The sequence below is a fragment of the Vipera berus genome, assembly GCF_964194415.1.
Source record: "Vipera berus genome assembly, chromosome: 3".
Classification (NCBI taxonomy): Eukaryota; Metazoa; Chordata; class Lepidosauria; order Squamata; family Viperidae; genus Vipera; species Vipera berus.
In genome coordinates this window covers 95,317,239-95,336,228 of record NC_138204.1, presented here as the reverse complement: position 1 = coordinate 95,336,228, position 18,990 = coordinate 95,317,239, and the positions used below count along the sequence as shown (strand labels likewise).

Here is an 18,990-nt window from a genome sequence, read left to right as displayed (position 1 = left end):
ATGCACTAAGAAGAAATTGCATGCCTTAAAGACAGTGTAGAGAAAAATGTTTGACTTTGGTTATAAGTTATGACAGATATCAAAATAACTCAAAATACACCACTAGATCTTCTGAGAATCTGGCAAGATAGGAGGAAGACAGGGGCTGAAAATGGGAAATTTGTCTCAAGTAACTAACCACCTTCTCTAAATGTGGCAGACTCCCTGTTTCCCACCATATCTTCCTCTGCCTATCCTGATTCCTGTTCCAACTCTCAATCCCTGCCTCAGTTTTGTCTACTGTGGGTTACAGAAGGCAACTACGCTTCCCTTCAATTCCTATACAGCAGACATGTCAAACACAAGGCCCGGGGGCCAGATCCAGCCCGTGAAGTGCTTTCATGTGGCCCGCGAAGCCATCCTGGAAACAGTGAGGGAACGGCCCCCACTGCCTTGGCCCTGGCCCAGAGACCCTCCTTCTGCCAGAGACCCTCAGATCTCTCCCACTCCTGCCCAGGCCCCCATAGGCACCCTTGATGCGAACGATGTACAGCTGGCCACGCCCACCCAGTAGGTCATATGCACTCTAGCCACACCCACCCAGTAGGCCACGCCCATCCTGGCCATACCCACCCGGCCCCTTGAGGGCAACCGCAATGCTGATGCGGCCCTCAATGAAATTGAGTTTGATACCCCTGCTATACAGGTAGTCCTTGACTTACAACAATTCACTTAGTGGCAACAGCACCAAACAAAGTGACATATGACCATTTTTCACACAACCAATGCAGCATTCCCATGGTCATGTGAACCAAATTCGGACGCTTGGCAACTGATACATATTTATGATGGTTGCAGTGTCCTGGGAATCATGTGATCACCTTTTTGTGACCTTCTGACAAACAAAGTCAATGGGGAACCCAGTTTCACTTAACAACCATGTGACTAAGTTAACAACTGCAGTGTTTCACTTAACAACTATGGCAAGAAAGGTTGTAAAATGGGGCAAAATTCACTTAACAGCTGTCTCACTTAGCAACATAAATTTTGGGCTTAATTGTGGTCATAAGTCAAAGGCTACCCGTAAACTCACATACCCTCAACTTTACCTTCTTCTCTGCATTTGGAAACAATTCCACAATCCTCCTCAAATCACAATTCACACAAGCTCTATGCCCCCCAAATACACTCTCTGATCTTTTTAAAATAGTATTTCTTGTACTGAATGAAGCAGCTATAAAACTAGATGGCAAGACCTCAAGATGGTGATGATTTTCTTAAGGAAGATAAAAATAACTCCTTGAACTGTTTACTTGTGTTTTTGTTGCTATGAGTTCTGAAGCTACCTCTAATTATTGTTTGATGTTGATTTTTGTGTCTTAATTAGGCCAGCTTTTTTGTTTTGTTTTGTTTTAAATAGCCTGTTCTTTCAAAGAGATTTGTGGGTGCAGTAGATAATTTACTTGAATGCCAGTTCTTAACTTATGTGCTAAAAGGAACATTTGCCAACCTGTTTGTGTGCTCTTAATATAATGATCTTCCTGTTTTGTTAGAATGACGACAGCAGTACTGTGATTGCCAGTTTCACCCATTTGTGCCGTGTGACAAAAAACAGAAAAAGGGAGGTGCTCGTGCAACAATATTGCTCCCTTTTTGACCCCCTTATCTTCCCTGCACATGATGCTAGGTTCCAACTCAAGAAAAATCCAATTAATTTATATTAAAATGCCATATTTTTTCCATTTCTTAAGTAAATAGTGTTTCCAGTGATATGCTAGATCAAGCGGTAATATTCCACCATCTATCCTGAATCTCTGACTTAGTTTCTAGCTCTTAGTATTACAATGGAGCTATTTTACCAAATTATATTATGTTACTTTTCCTAATAACAGAGTTACATTAATTTACCAGTCATTTCCACTGTTCATCATGCTTGGTTGATGGGTTGTTTTTTTTAACCTTTCTAAAAATTGAAAAATTGGATGTTTTTAAGAACAATCTCGTAGGATCAAGAATGCATGTTGCTTCCATAATGCCTTTTCCAGTGGTGTCTGGTGATGCCAGGAATATGTCGTTCGTTGTTAAAACTTCTACTATAGTTTATTATGAGATCAGGTTTTGGATTTTTCTGTTTTGGTGCTATATGCTTATTTGTTTTTATTGGGTGCAGTTCATTTTATTTTAACTAAAACAGACGAAGGGAGATTTCTCAAAGTCATCTGGTTAGTTTGTTGTAAATGGCATAGTCATGAGGACCCAGATTGTTGGGGGCAATTAAGCTGACTTTGTAATAATGCCGCTTGGGGTGTGTGTGTGAAAGCCCTAATAAGCAGGCATATACATAGAATGAAGGCTACTGCTAAGCTTGTAAGCCACCCTGAGTCTTCGGAGAAGGGCGGGATATAAATGGAATTTTTTTTAAAAAAATAAATTTTGTATTGCCTCAGTGAGTGAAGCTGAATTTTTGTTGTCTCTGCTCAAGTCAGTTTTGAATTCCTCTTAGCTGCATCGCTAGTAACCAGTCAAGTTCAAAGATGGAAGTAGAAAGGTTAACAGTAATTAGGACTGCAAACTCTGTTGCTAAGCAACATTGACGTAAAGCAAGAAAGCACATGATGTCACTTCTGGCAGTTTCTGTCTTTAAGTAAATTTCATGTTAGTCATTAAGCACAACCATGACTTGCAATTTCCTGCCAGCTTTCCCACTAATTTTGCTTACAGAAGCTGACAGTGAATGCTGCAAATGATAATCACATGACCATGGGATGCTGCAACTTCATAAATGTGCATTGGTTGCCAAGCCCCCAAACTGTGACCATTTGCCTGTGGGGATGCTGCAACAGACACAACTTCAAGAACGGGCTGTAGCTCTCCTAATTCAGCGCCATCATAAGTTCAAACATTTGCTGAACAATTTGTGAATATTTGTGAGAACACCTACAAATGCTAAGTTTGTATGCACTAATGTCCAAATTAGTTTGCATCACTAGGCTGCCAAAAATTCTAGCCTCTGATTCAGGTTAGGAAAAAAAAGAATCTTTCCTCATCATGCTTTCAAGGAAGATGAAATTTCCTCCTTTGGGTCAAATTAAGTTTGTCTCCTGATCCAGCAGCTCCTATTTGCAGGTTAAAGAAGTAGCCATGCAGATCTTTTTAAAACATTTTCCATTTAGGTCAGTCAAATAAAGAAATTTGGTTAACAAATGGATATTTGATATTTCTACTTGACTAGAATTACCACAATGGGAGTTTACCATAGCCAATTTTCAGTGGTGGTAACAGTGATTGTGTTCCATGCAGTATCCCAACATAAATAAACACAAAGCAGAACACAGATACAAATACAGATGTACATATTATACTGCTAAAGATTAACAGAGGGATAGAATCAAGATCAAGTGAAGTACTAATACCACTTTACAATGCTTTGGTAAGGCCACACCTGGAATACTGCATCCAGTTTTGGTCACCACAATGTAAAAAAGATGTCGAGACTCTAGAAAGGGTACAGAGAAGAGCAACAAAGATGATTAGGGGGCTGGAGGCTAAAACATATAGGGAACGGTTGCTGGAATTGGGTATGTGTAGTTTAATGAAGAGAAGGGTGAGGGGTGACATGATAGCAGTGTTCCAATATCTCAGGGGCTGCCACAAAGAAGAGGGAGTCAAGCTATTCTCCGAAGCACATGAAAGCAGGACAAGAAGCAACGGATGGAAACTAGTCAAGGAGAGAAGCAACCTAGAACTAAGGAGAAACTTCCTGACAGTTAGAACAATTAACCAGTGGAACAACCTGCCTCCAGAGGTGGTGAATGCTCCAACACTGGAGGTTTTTAAGAAGAGACTGGACAGCCATTTGCCTGAAATGGTATAAGGTTTCCTGCCTGAGCAGGGGGTTGGACTAGATGACCTCCAAGGTCCCTTCCAACTTTATTATTATTATTATTAAGATGTATAAGGGATGGGATATCCAGATAGGTAAGTTTTTTGTAAATAGGGAAGTTTGTTTAGAAGTACATGCTAAAATCTTCAGGGATAATTTTAAAAACAAAGAAGTATGCTTTATATTCATATTCTTGAAGCTGTGTATTCACTTATATATAAAAAGAATTCTGGTCTCTGTCTTCTTGTCAACATCAAACAATTCTCTGATATGCAAATTTCAGCTATAGGGACAACAGTTCACTGAATTCGTTTGGATTCAATCCTGGTCTCAGCCATGGCACCATTCAAGCAACTGGCATTTAATTGCCTTATTTGAGCTTTTAAAAATTGTAAAAGGAAATGATATAAAAATAAATATAAAATACTTTTAAATATTTTATGCTGTTGCTTGTCTTAAGGAAAGCTCAGCCATAATATCACTCTCTTGCTCTCTCAAATGGCAATTGAGGGGTAAAAAAAACAAGTTACAGGATTGAATCTTCCATCTTCCTTTTTGCTATTGCATGAAACTTTCTCCCTATTATTATTTATTTTACCCACTAATAAGTGTTTTGTTTGCCACAAGCCAGGCTAACGAGATTCCCTTCAAAAGCTAATTTGATCAAACTATCAGTAATATCTGTGTTCAGATCTGGATTATGATCAAAGCCTGGTTTATTTAATTGGTTAAGAAAGAAATTGATGGACCTGAGTGAAAACTCCTTGGGGGTTTATTTTTTATTTATTTATTTTTATTTATTTTATTACATTTATATACCGCCCTTTCCCGAAGGACTCAGGGCGGTTTACAGGGTGATTAAAAACAAAAATACAAAAGTTAAAAACAATTAAAAAAATTATATCCGTCCCTAAACAAATAAAACCCCAGTTAAAATTAAAATTAAAATTAAAATTCTCAGCCTGGGCCAGAGAGCTCGAAGAGCCAGGTCTTCAGGTCCCGGCGGAATGAACGGAGGTCGGGGGCAGTCCTAAGCTCCACTGGCAGCTGGTTCCAAAGGGCAGGCGCACCCACTGAGAAGGCCCTATCCCTGGGTGTCATCCGCCGGCAATCTCTTACCGGTGGCACCCTGAGAAGACTTTTTTAGATTTATTATTTTTATAAATATCTCAAAGTGGCAAACATACATAAGATTCCTTTCTTCTATTTTCCTCACAATAACAGCCCTATGAGGTAAATTGGGCTGAGAGAGAGTGACTGGCTCAAAGTCACCCCTCTGGCTTTCATACCTAAGATGGGATCTGAACTCACAGTCCCCTGGTTTCTAGCCTTGGTGCCTTAACTACTAGACCAAACTGACTAGTGAAGCAAGAGGGGCCAAAATGCAATCCTAGATAGATTGCTTATCTATCATGATCTGGTTTGTACCTGTGTCCTTCTGAATTCTGAATCACAAAACTTCTGTGGTTTCAATTTCAGATGGGTTTCTTAAATAGCCCTACTTTTGTTTAACTTTTTTTAGTTAAGTTGATCTTTCAGCATTTAGTGTCTGTCATATACTTGTTTTATATATATGTACATATATGTACGCATATACTGTGCATATATAAATGAACATACCAGGTACCCTTTAAATATTACCTATTGAGAGTCAATTTGGTATTTCTATACGGTCAGACTCATCTGCCTTTTTCTTTCAGCCTAAGATGTTCCTCCAGGGATGTTAAGAGGAAAATACTGGAGCAAATCTATGTATATTTCTTGGAGAAATATACATGGGAAAGGGCAATATATATTTTAAATATATATAACCAAAAAAAATTGGGACAACTCTGGCTAGACTTAAATCATAGTGTAGATTAAATTATGGGTTTTGGTGCTGTGTCAACCAATGATTATTAAGATTAATTGCAATTTAAGATTCAGAAATAATATTAAATTGTGATTAATTAAAAAATTGAAACAGCGATTTATTTCTTGTATATAGTTGTTCTTGAAGAATGCACCAGAAGAGAATGTGTGAGCCTGTATAATTCATATTATTCTAAGCCATGATCTAATATCTAATTATATTCATTAGACTCAGGGAGAAGAAAGACATAACCAAATGAGGACTTATCACTTGTGAAAGTAAAGGTTCAGTTTAAGTTACACATAAGCTTCCAGTCTCATCTTACCCTAGCAGACTTTTCCTTTGGTTCAAGCTGTTTTCTTGAATTCCTGTTCTTTTCATGGAAAGCATGTCCCTGAGGAACTATCTTTCTCTTTGTTAAATATGGTCCTGCCTCTTCAGTTGTGTTAATGATTTCTCGTTTGTTCATTTTAATAATTTTCTGCATCATTACTGAATGACAAATCCAGATTGCAGTATTATTTTATTATTTCAAAGCATTTTAAGAAGCAGAAGAGGCTGATCCCAGAAAGGACAGTTTGGAAATACTTTGTTCAGCTGTGCAGTGCCTTGGAACATATGCATTCCCGTCGTGTCATGCATCGAGGTAATAAGTTGCATTTCATCCCAACTACTGTTGTACAAATATAAGAACTGTAGTATATATTACATGAGCTACAAAGACAAGTGATGGCGCCTTCCAGTTGTTCTTATTTATTAAAATAGGCAAATAAAATACATTTTTATGTATGTCATTTTTAAACAAACCATTGACATATTCTCTATTCTCTAGTTACATTTGTTTATTTTTAATGAGTTTTATCACCTGCTCCAGTCAGTTACAAACATGTATGTCTATGTATATATATAAAATCATTTGAATTAAAATAAGTGATCTACATTCATATGCATGCTGTTTTATGTGTGGTAGATTCTTATTTTAATGTATCTTGAAGATTTATACCCTGCCTTTTGATTACATGGGGCAGCCTATACAAAACCGGAAACTGAAATATTCCAATCTATGCAAATGTATGTACACGTACAAAATCCAAAAGCCCTTTAGATGGTATCTGTAGCTAGTGGATGGAGCCCAGATTATACCTCTTTGGTTTCTGTAGTTGTACCACAGCTGGTATTTAGATCAAACTTTTCTTTCTTGCAAAAAGCAGGGAAACATACTTCTTGTAATTGCTCCATCACTGGCCATAGATGCAGCAAAGCTTGTCTTTTCCTTGTCATTGGTGCCCTGGATGGTGGCACAAAATTCATTATTATTGTTGTTGTTATTATTATTATTATTTCTTATGGATTGCTCTTGTATAGAAATTTCATCTAAATCACCATGGTTTGTTTTTTCTTACAGACATTAAGCCTGCAAATGTATTCATTACTGCTACAGGAGTAGTAAAACTTGGAGATCTTGGATTGGGAAGATTTTTCAGCTCTAAAACCACAGCAGCACATTCTCTAGGTCAGAAAGATTTCTTTGTATGTATAATTAAAAGTGGAAGTTAATGTTACACATCTAGAGTACTGTATATGCAGCAGACCTTTTGTATGATATATTTTTAGTTAAAGAATTTAGCTGTCTATTGATATAGATTAAAATATGTTTGTTAAATAAATTTCATTTGCATAGATTGAAAAACATCCATTCAAAATTAAGCTGTTTTTGTTATAACTGATTTTGATGGCATTCTTGTTGAATGGGATTTTAATAGATTATTTTACAAAACAATGTAGTTTTTCAAATGTGTCAGTCTTTATTTTTGGTTTGAATGCTTGTTTAATGCAGCCTATGGTAGGGACTTATTTTTTCTACAAGAAATGTGTTTATTGGTGTGGTGAGATTCAAAGCAAGAGGAGATCCCTCTTGTCAAGATTTCTTGCTATTATCCTATACATTCACCATGTAAGATAACTTAAGTGGGCATGTGCTTGGATCATACATTACTGCATTAATCATATAGAGAAGACTAGTCATGTAAACTGTCATGCTGTTAGGGAAGACTAGAGATTGTAACATATGGTGTACCCTAGTAAAAAGAAAACAATAATAAAACTCCATTGGTTTCACACTTACAATCTAGCCTAAACTCACATCTTCAAACTGGCTTGATGTACACGGATGATTTGGACCCTGAAGCAGTTCACTTTCTTTTTGGTCTTTACTGATTTTTATTGATTGATTGATTTCCTAATTGTTGCAAAGTAGATTCAGAGTCACAGGTCTTACAGCTAATCTTTGCCCCCTTATTCTGCTTAGTCATCACGCTGTGTTATATATAATCAGGCCTTTGAGCTACTATTGCAGACTTTTTTTTTCTTGGTTTCATGCCCTCGTGTGCTGCTCTGCTTTTGCTTAACAGCTGATAGTTTTTATGAATCCATATGGGTCTGTCTTTGGTTGAGAAGAAAAGAAATACCTTTATTATCTTATAGACACTGCAGTATCTTTTGCTGCTTTGGAAATAAATATTAAAAATCATTATATTTCCAGCTGGTCTTCATCCACTCAAGTCCAATGATGTGTGATGTGCACTCATTGGGAATATTCTTGTCTTTTGCAGCAATAGTTTAGTTTCTGTCAAGTGCCATTAAGCTAATTTCTTTTTCCAAAAGTGTTAGCATGAAACCAATGATATATTGCTTTCACCCAGAAGAGGATTCTGTTTCTCATTAAGCTTTCCTGTTTGCTTTCAGTGAATTTGTATGGCGTTTTGCTCCCATTCCTTTACAAATTTTGTCTAAAGTTGCTCCTCTTAATGTGGTAGATCAAGGATTGGTAAAGAGATATCCATGGCCAGTTCAATGTTATAGTATCCCAGAGGATGTCCAAAACCAATTACAGATAGAATCAGCCTACTACTGTACGGACAGTCTTTAACTTAAAACAGTTAATTTAATGTCTGTTCCAAGTTTCAATGTACTGAAAACATGACTTATGACTGTTTTTCACATTTATAGCCATTCCAGTATCCCCATGGTCATGTGATCAAAATTCAGATGCTTGGCAACTGGTTCATATTTCTGATAGTTGTATTGTCCTGGGGTCATGTGATCCCCTTTTGTGACCTTCTGACAAGCCAAGTCAATAAGGAAACCAGATTCACTTAACAACCATGTTACTAATTTAACAACTGTAGTGATTCACTTAACAACTGTGGCAAGAAAAGTCATAAAATGGGGCAAAGCTCACTTAACAAATGTCTCACTTAGCCACATAAATTTTGGGCTCAGTTGTGGTTGTATGTCAAGGACTACCTGTAGTTGAGCCTGGAATTACGGTCATAAGATATAAGTGGATCACCACATGACTGTGCCTGATTTTACCATCTTTTTTGAAGTAGTCTTTACGTGAATCACTGTGGTTAAGCAAAACACCATTGTTGTTAAGTGAATCCATTGTCTGCAATGAGTTTTTTATAATGGAAACTGGTTGTACTGTGTTTTCCCAAAAATAAGACCCACCCAGAAAATAAGCCGTAGCATGATTTCTAGCATGCACCTAATATAAGCCCTACCCCCAAAATAAGCCCTAGTTAAGAGCCTACCCACTCCATCCCACTTGTCTGGTTGCTCAGGGTCATAATGGAGGAGAAGATCACATGCGTCACACTGGTGCCGCCATGAGGTGAGGCAAAGCAGGTAGGGTAGAACTGCCCCATGTGCCCTGCACCTGCTTATCTCAGGGCTCCCACAGCCAGGCCACTCCCCACTCGGCGACCTCCCCCTACCCTTTCAATGACCCATCTGCCCGCCCTCCTCTTCCCTTTCACTCTCCTCCTGAGCCGACTGCCATGCTATGGAGGATGGGTGGGGGAGGCTCAGTCACCTTACCTGGTCCCCCTCCACCATTTCAGAGCCTGGGGGGAGTGACGGTGAAAGGCCTCTGCCGCCACTGTGCATCAGCTGCTTCCACCACTGGAGGGGCTTTCTTTGGTCGCCGCCCGCCCCACTCTGCCCCGTAGATCAGTTGTGGACAAGAATATGTATCTTGCCCACCAATCAGTGTTCCTGCGAAGAGAGGGTTCTCCTTTCTCAGCACATGACATGTTGTCACTCTGCTTACAGCTTGATGTTGACTTGATGGTTAATTCCTAAGTTGAATTTGTTCTGCTTCCACTATCTGGATCTGACCATTGAAAACAGGTTGGGCTACTCTGTTACCTTGTCTTCCAAATCTTTGGCAGCCACCTGCCCACTGCCTAGAGTTGGATGAATGCTGGCCTGCAAATACTAGCACACGTGGATCAATCATAGAGAATCCTTCCCCTTCCTGAGTGATTCAAGCATAATTTCTGCTCCACAACATTTGAGTGATATCCACCAGGAGACTAGGAATCTCAGTCTAGGAATCATTTAGGTTAGGTTTTCAGTCACTAAACCGGGGTGTCAAACTGCTGGGCTGCAGGCTGGTTGCTTCATGCTGGAGCCCACCCCAGCTCCAGCAATGCAAAAAAAGTCGCAGTACGTCATGACCTGTCACATGACGTGGCACGTTTGGCACCTGTGCACTAAACCATTCAGGAGCTGCTCTCTATATACCTTATCCATCCATCTGTGGTCCCTTCTTCCAAAAGCGTATGCCCATTCATTGATTCACCTGGATCAAGCAGAGTGTATTGGACCAGAGACTGCCCTGAGACTAGTGTTAATACACAGATAATATACTGCTCAAAAAAATAAAGGGAACACTTAAACAACACAATGTACTGTATTTAATAGTAGGATGTCTTATCTTGTGTTCCCTTTATTTTTTTGAGCAGTATATTAATTTGGAGATTTTTCCAGATAGCAGTTTCCTGTCCAGAGATAAGGAAATTATTTTACTTGAAACTTTTTGCTTACCTGGTAAGTATGGTACTTGTGCTATAATGAAATCCACATAAATAACCATTAGGTAAATGTAAAAGTTTATGTCTACAGTATCATGCTTCACAGAAGTGCTGGAAAGTTTACATAGTTCTTAACACAAATAATAGAGTAAACCATTTGGTATGTTTGCAATTTACATTCAGAGTATACTTTTGTATCTTGTTTTTAAAATGCATTTAAATTAAAGGTTCTACTATGTTGGTGTGGTTGGCTTATTGATCCTTCATCTGTGTATAAGGTCAAGTGTAATTAAGGGTGTTTGTAAGAATGCAGAGGCAAAATGTTAATTTCATTTGTTAGGTTTTGATAAGGTAGGTTGTTTTTTTCTTAGTTTGTGTTTTTTACTTTGTGTGAGGTTGTTGCTTTTCAAAAAGGCCCTAATCTGCAGTTTCTGTTACTTGTTATGAGGATTTGGTATGAGACTGTGACATGAAAAATAAGGGAAAAGAGTTTATTCCACGTTACCATTGTTTCTTACAACCAGAATATTTAACATGTTTCAAGATGTATTCCATACAAAACATAAGATAATGTAGACTCCAAGTTTTGTTCTGTGGCAGTGTTTATTTTGAAATGTTTCTATACTTATTTAAAAACAAATTAATCAGTTATCAAATAGGGAATGTAAATAATTTCCAACATTTCATCTTATATAAAAGCAAAATTTATGTACATAATTATATAGGTAAATACAAAATTACTTCTGAAACTGGGATAATGAATCAATTCAAGGTGTATAATGCTTTATAAGAAACCCTACTCAGGTTGCTGTCCAATATGAAACACCTGTTAGAGCAAGATGACATATTCCTTACTAAACTTTCCTGTTTTTGTTGTTCTTCCAGTTCTGTTTCTATTAACTACAGTTGGATTATTATTTTAGTTAAATTTTATGAATTGGCAAATGTTAAATTGAGTTAAAAGGAGTTATAGACAGATCGACATACAGATCTCCATACACATAAATTCACTGCTTTAGGAAAAAATCTTTTTTTAATTTTTTTTGCCTTAATAACATAAAGATGCCATTTCCTTTAAAAAGATTTATTGATTATCTTAGAAACAACATTTTTCTGCTTATTTTAAATAATGTAAAGATCGAACTGTATGTTGCCTATGCTTTTAAGAAAAATATGTCTAATGAGTTTTGTTCAATGAAGGAAATAAAAATAAATGGGAAACCCCTTTAGTTATAAAACCAATATATGTTTTTATTTAATAAATGCTACATAAATAAACATATCCATATAGAATTTATCACTTTGTGATTGACAACATTAGTAAGGTTAATATAACATTAAATTACTAAATTTCTAAAAAATTTGGTTTCTTAATAATTATGGAAAACTTTGCTACTCTTTAAATAGGTTACCATGAAATTAATTTCATAAAACAAAGCTTAAATTATTTGGAATAATTTTCAGTTACTGAAGTTTACTCTTTTCAAGGCAAATGTTGGAAGATCATTTTTGTTGATTTAATTTTTTGTTTATTATGTATTTATATTTGATGTAGTGGGAACACCTTATTATATGTCTCCAGAACGAATCCATGAAAATGGGTATAACTTCAAATCAGATATCTGGTCTCTAGGATGTCTGTTATATGAGGTAAGATTGACAACTTTTAATACACGTAAGTTGGTGATATGTTTTGTTGATCAAAATATTTTTTCTACTTGTGTTATGATACTTTTCATTCCATAAATTAGTACTGTCTGAAAGTAAAGAAATCTGGCATTTTACAGATATATGTGGTGAAATTTGCATATTTGCCTTAGTTCACATTATAAAGAAAATATAATACAAATATTTGTAAAAATTTGGGGCATATACTTTGCAAAATAATCTCTTTCAAAGTCTTCATCTTTCAGTATCAAGGTTAACTGCCAAGGTGACAATTTGAAATTGAAAACATTATCTTCACATGAAATGGACCTAGCAAGGACATACTCCAGTCAACACTTGTAGTATCAGCTATTATTTCATTAATTATTAAAGTTTTGTTTTTTGAATTTTAAAGTTTAACATCTCTAAACTCTTCTAAGTCTGATGATAGCTTAAGAAACTAGTATTCTGTCCTTTTTATACAGTATATCAGGGGCTGACTATTTGTATATAACTGACTAAACACAAGATCATTAATACTTTGATACAGAGGTAAAGGATCTATGGAAAAATAATATCAGGAAAAGATATTCCTTCATTTGATTTGTTTAAACTAGTTGTAATTCTAGCTTGTAAAATGTTAATTATAATGAGATCAGTAAGATAACCAAATTCTACAAAAACCTGGATTTTTATAACTAGCTGTAATGGTTTTACCCATTGGCTTGCAGTCTTTCACTCTAAAGCTCTCTAGAAAAGTTTCTGTAATTACATGCAAGGTGAAGTGATAAATCACTTTCATTGCAGTTCAGTAGAATTCATCAAAACTCTATCAAGGGGAAAAAAACCCTACAATATTAGGATTTTCTGAGTACCATGACAAGTTTTTTTTTAAAACAAAAGAAAACAAAACAATTCAATGGGTAAATGGTTATTTTCTCTCAGACTCATGTATACAGAAAGCCTATTTGGTCTAGATTACTGCTATATATAATTGCTTATCTCAACTACCACTTGATGACTGAATTATAAAGAAAATAAATATTTAATGAGAGCATTATTTTTGACATTTATTAGTTATTATATCTTAAACTGGGATTTATTAAAAAATATTTTTCCTGTGATGCTGCTATTTGTAAACATGTACTATTAATGAAATTAGTAACTAAGATTTGTATTTACATTATTCTTTTCTTTCTCACAGTTGTCATGTTACCTAATTTTTGACAGATAATTATAATTATGTAATAAGATCATGTTTTAAAGAATTTAATTTTCTACTTACCTTAAAATTTAGCAAACAAATTAAGGATTGGGGCACATTAATGGCATATTGTGAAGCAACATGATAAAGGAATGTTATCTTACATTATAAGTGGCCATAATTTTATTTCACTTTCTCAGTTTTTACTCAGCCATTGTTTCTGTAAAAAAACAGGAATTTGTGGACCTTTAGTTTTGTAATAAAAATTAAATAATTGTAGGGCACTTTACAGAACAGTAAGATTTTTCTCAATATAGCTCCAATAATAGGAGGGTTGAAAAGCATGAATACTGCAATTTTTTTTATCCCATTTATATCCCGCCCTTCTCCGAAGACTCAGGGCGGCTTACAATCTAAGAAGCACAAATCAATGTGCTTAGCAATTTAATTATGGTACAAATTTAATACTGAAATTTACTCTTGACTTGCTCAATATATTCAACATAAAATGCATTTAAGGATTTCTAAGTTACTTATATTATTAGTTCCATTGGTTTATATTATTTTCAGATTGGCAATAAGATTTTTTTTGTATATTCATGAGATTTTCCTAAAAGATTACATAGCTTCCCCGTAAATAATTCTTCAGCCAATATTTTATTTGAATGTTAATATCTGGCAGTCTGGTTGGACTTTAGCTGAATCTAAAATTAAGTGTGGTTTCTATTCACTGCTGTTCTATGATATAGCATTTCTTCAGCCTGCTGCCTTCCAGATGTGTCCAGAATGCAATGCCCAGTGTTGCGGCTTGGGAATTCTAGAAGTTGAAGTTACAACATCTGGAAGACACCAGATTGGAGAAGGCTGGTTTTACAGTCTGTTAAAAATTGCTCTCTTTCCTTAACTACTTACCTTTTTTGTTGTTGTTGAAGGTTAATTTTACAGTCAGAAAATTAGACTTTCAAATATTCTGGAAATGCTTAAAAAACAATTCAAAACACTCTAATCACCCTGTGTTAATTGATATGCAACAAGGTAGACTTTACTAATTAAAATCAACATGCCATGCTTCCACTACATGGACCTTTACATGAAAAAGTAGATATTACACATTTTCTTTATTGTTCAGCACAGTAATTGCATCCTTACAGGGTCGTAGGTTGGTGGCTTACAGTTTCCTCCCTCCCCGCCTCCCCAAAAAGAGAATGAGCGAGTGAGGTGGTGGGGGAGAGCATTGCCACCAGCCCTGAAGACAGACAGTGGGCTTTCGTCCCTCAGACACCCCTAGAATACTAATCAGGAAAGTCAGACCCTGGAGGTCAGGGAGCAAGTCAATCATTCTAGCGATCGTCTCAGTGTGGAGGATCAAATTAGCCTGAAAAATTCAGCTGCTGGGAGGAGAGGGCGAGCAGCTGTCAGGGGCAGCAGCAAGATGCACTAATGAACCAGATGAATAGTGCAAAAGCTTGAAAATAAAAACAGGACAGTTGACATTTTTCATCTGTCAAAGCAGGAGATGCATGAAAATATAGTAGTCCTGTTTTAACTCCTTAGGGGACATTCAGCTTTCTCTCCCCCCCCCTTTTCATTTTTCTCTCTCTCTTTTTTAAAGCATTGAAACAGAACTACTTTTTAATGAACGTGTTTTATACCATGCTGAGTATCTCTGTGTTTATTTTGCAATTGTGCATGCATGCTGATTGGGTGGTGAAACTTTCTAATTCTGTATTTAATTGCACTGAAATAAAAATACACTGCATGAATTAGGTGGTTTCAAGATTTAATATTATGGCAGCAATACAATTGGAAATCATTGTTTTCCTTGATAGTCTCAAACCTTTATGATATCCAATTTTGATCTTCTTGCTATAAATTTAATTAGTTCTTCATTTTTGTTTCCTTTATTCCTTTATGCACCTCTATCAAAATGAGAATCCTTTTTTGGTCGTGAAGGAGTTAATGCTCTTGTCTCAAAGACCACAAGACAGATGAGAGCCATTTTCAGCTTGTCCTGTCCCTGCTGAAGCTCACTGAGTAGCTCAGCATGGACTAGCGTGTTTCACACACACTTTGCCTGTCTGGGGAATGTACACATTGTCCTTCCAAAATCAAACTTATTAGCACATATAGAAAAGGGTGACTGACTTTGGGGCAGTGCTGCACTTCGAGCAATGCTCATGCTGCTGTGGTTCAGAGATTTAAAGGCTTTCAGAGGCAATGTGAACATTTCTGTACAAATCTCTTGAAGTTTAGCAGTATGGTGCACTTTTTGTTTGCTTTTGAAAAGCCAAGCAATAACATTTTAAAATAAGCAGTGGAGACACTAATGATAATAGTTCCAACATTTTAAAAATAATTATACCAAATATATGGAGTTTTGGGGGTAAAACCGGGATCATGTTTGCAAAATGGACCGCTTCAATAGATTAAATGCTTTATTAGAAAAATACTAGAAATATGACTTAAACAGACCTTACAGTGCATATGTTTAATTTTAGAGGGATGTAAAGCAAACAGTTCTTTGCAGGGAATTGCATTCCTTGTCTTCTGTGAACAACAAAGTGCTTCTTGATAGTTGCAGAAAATAAAGTCTTAAATTGATGGATGACTACTTATATTTTTAATATTTTTCAGTACATATCAGTTGATGGCTTTTACAGCCTTCAGAAATGTCCTTAACCAGTTGAAAAGTGACCAAGACTATAGGCAAAAAATAGCCAAACAGAAGAAAGTGGAGCATGCAGAAATATTTCTATTTATCCCCACTCTCATTTTAAATAATAAACTTATTCATTTTACTGCTTATTATTGTTTATAGCTTGGATTAATATTTATTCATAGTTCACATAACTTTTAAAGAAGAATATTTAAATGAAACAGAACAAATACATTCATGATGCAGAAAACGTCTTTTGGTTTTGAATATAATTCTATCTGCCAAGTGAAAATTTGTAATTTAGAATATGATAGTTTTCATGATACAAGGTGTGTCACAGGGAGCATAAAATTTATCAGAGAAAAACAAAATCAGAGCCTTTGTAAGCTAGGTGAATTCTACCAAAGCTCCTCTGATTTCTAATTGAAACTTCATGGTATAGGTGATTGTAAATGGTTTTTGGTTTTTTATATAGAGAAAATACTATATTAATCAAAATTTGGGTATAATGTTCTGGGTACATAAGAAATTTCAATTAATTTATGCAACAGGAATGTTAGCTGAGTGTAATGCTGTAGAAATGATCTAATCCAATATGCTGAACATCAGATGTAAGAAGTAAGTGACTCAAACCAATAGCATAGAGAGAAAATAAGTATTTGCCTCTAATTTAAACTGGGATTTTTTAAAAAATAAAGCCAAGCCTCTGTATTTGAGTCTTCTCTGCCACCCCAGTGTAAAAGTATATCCTTTTTATTACTCCACACAGATGGCTGCATTGCAAAGCCCCTTCTATGGTGACAAAATGAACTTGTATTCTTTATGTAAAAAGATAGAACAATGTGATTATCCACCCCTTCCGTCAGACCACTACTCGGAAGAAGTAAGTAACTTCCTTTTTGGTGGGCTGTTTGAACTTGCTTTACTTTTTAAAAGCATCCTATTTCTCCTAGGATCTGGCATGCAGTTTCCCATAGCTGGGATTTTCTTGCACAGCTCTCATTAATTTCAATGTGAGAGGACTTGGTTTCTTCCTGGAAGCCGAACTTATAAAAAAATGCTGTTTAAATATGGCTGCAAATGTGAACCTTAAATGTGCCATGGTTTTGAAAGAACTGCTGTAATGTTCTACATAGTATTTTTTATATCTTCTGCTTGTGCTTTCTTTATAGTTGCAACTCTGTGCAAGGCATTAAAATTCCAAGTTATAAGGGGAAAATTGCTTAAACTGAGTGCAGTTAACCCTGAAATCCTCTTTGCTTAGATTGGTTACACCACGGTGAACAACATGAATTTCTGATTTTCAGCTATATAGAATATCTTCTGAATGATATATCCTGTGGTGTTCTTATTTACCCTTTTGAAGACATTGTGAAAGAATGAAACCCTCAGTTTACTGTGATCTAAGTGCCTACATGGATGTGATGAGAAAGTAGTTACGCTCTGTTCAGGAGTAATGGCTAGAACTGTGCATAGTATTTGAGAGGGATGCTTTATGAACACCACTAAGTGCATTGTTGCAAGCAAGAATTCCTTGAAGCATTAAAGCAACTGTGTCATCTGAAAAGCTCAGCATGGCTGTTTCAAAGACTTACCTTGGTTATCTCAGTGGGACAATGAACAAAGCAGTGTGGCTGTGCACGCAGAGGTATGGGAAGACAATTGAAGATACTGACTGAAATACATTGGATGTTTTAAGGTTTTGCAAACCAACCTTTTTGAAATACCTTGTGTAGCCCTAATAATAATTTTGCAGTATGTATGATGCCCTAACCAACAAAAAGCACACATACGAAAAATCTTGGAAACCTCATTTTATTATATATCACAAATTGTATTTCAAATGCAAGGCATATCTCCAACATGATGTACTTATATATATAGAGGAATCATCATAAACCTGTTCACTATTCTGTTATTCTGAGTGTGCATTCAGAGATGTACATGGAACTACCACATCATGCTGCAACAAAATGGGCACCAGTGGTATGCTTTCCATACCTTCTCTAGCAATGTTGGTTGTTTGGACAAAGGTGGCAGAGAATGGAAATGCTTTCAGTTTCTCTGACAATCAATTCAGTACTTATTTGTATATTCATACGTAACTGCAGAGGAGAGGAAAAATACATTCTTTACAGAGATTCTTGTCCATTAGTATGCAGTGCCCTGGCAAGGAACAGTTATGCCTCCAAAGTCATAGGATAAAAACTTTAGATACACACAGCAAAAAAAGTCTTAATATTTCTGCTAAGGATGGATATGTTCACGTCTCTTGTAACTAATACATAGATGACTATGTGTTTGTGTGATTACCATGTATGAACATATTTTCTTTTGAAATTTTAAACACAGTAAAATAGCAGAAAAAGTAAATTAAACTATGTAGAAATACATATAAAATCCTCATAATTTGTAAACAGTAAAATTTCACTGTCTTTAGGGAATTGGGGAACAATATAACTCCAAACTCCGAATCTCATTGCTTTTAAAGATTTTAGTTATTAATTAGAAACTGTGGTCCATTAATTATGGATCTCTTTAAAAAAATCATTGTATAATATTTGCACTTTTATTACATGGAGAATTTGACTGTGAAGTTCTCTATGCTTTTAAAGATGACTAGGAAGACGATGAAGTGGATGTGATGGTCTTCGCTGGTGTGTGCAGCGTTGACTTAATGTAGCTTTTCCAATTAACTCTTTTTTTCCAGTGGCCATTTTTAATTATGACAATTGTGCAGAATATAAATATGGCATTTCATAGAGGCAATTTCAGAACCGGAGGCCTAGAAATACGTTAGGGTGTGAACAATAATGCAAAATGATAGCAAGAATGTCAGGGGCCGTTCTTTGTTGTGTCATTCATGCTGTCTTCCTTTTTCCACGAAGC

At 36.0% G+C, this 18,990-nt stretch overlaps 1 protein-coding gene across 3 annotated transcripts in view; it reads left to right on the top strand.

The window, feature by feature from the left end:
* Nucleotides 1-18,990, top strand: part of NEK7 (NIMA related kinase 7) — a 75,547-nt gene that overhangs the window by 45,394 nt on the left and 11,163 nt on the right. For all 3 annotated transcript variants that reach the window (XM_081326140.1, XM_081326138.1, XM_081326139.1), the window contains 4 exons: nucleotides 6,252-6,360; nucleotides 7,120-7,227; nucleotides 12,150-12,244; nucleotides 16,871-16,984. In XM_081326140.1, the coding sequence (XP_081182266.1) occupies nucleotides 6,252-6,360; nucleotides 7,120-7,227; nucleotides 12,150-12,244; nucleotides 16,871-16,984 (426 nt within the window). The remainder of the gene's footprint in view (nucleotides 1-6,251; nucleotides 6,361-7,119; nucleotides 7,228-12,149; nucleotides 12,245-16,870; nucleotides 16,985-18,990) is intronic.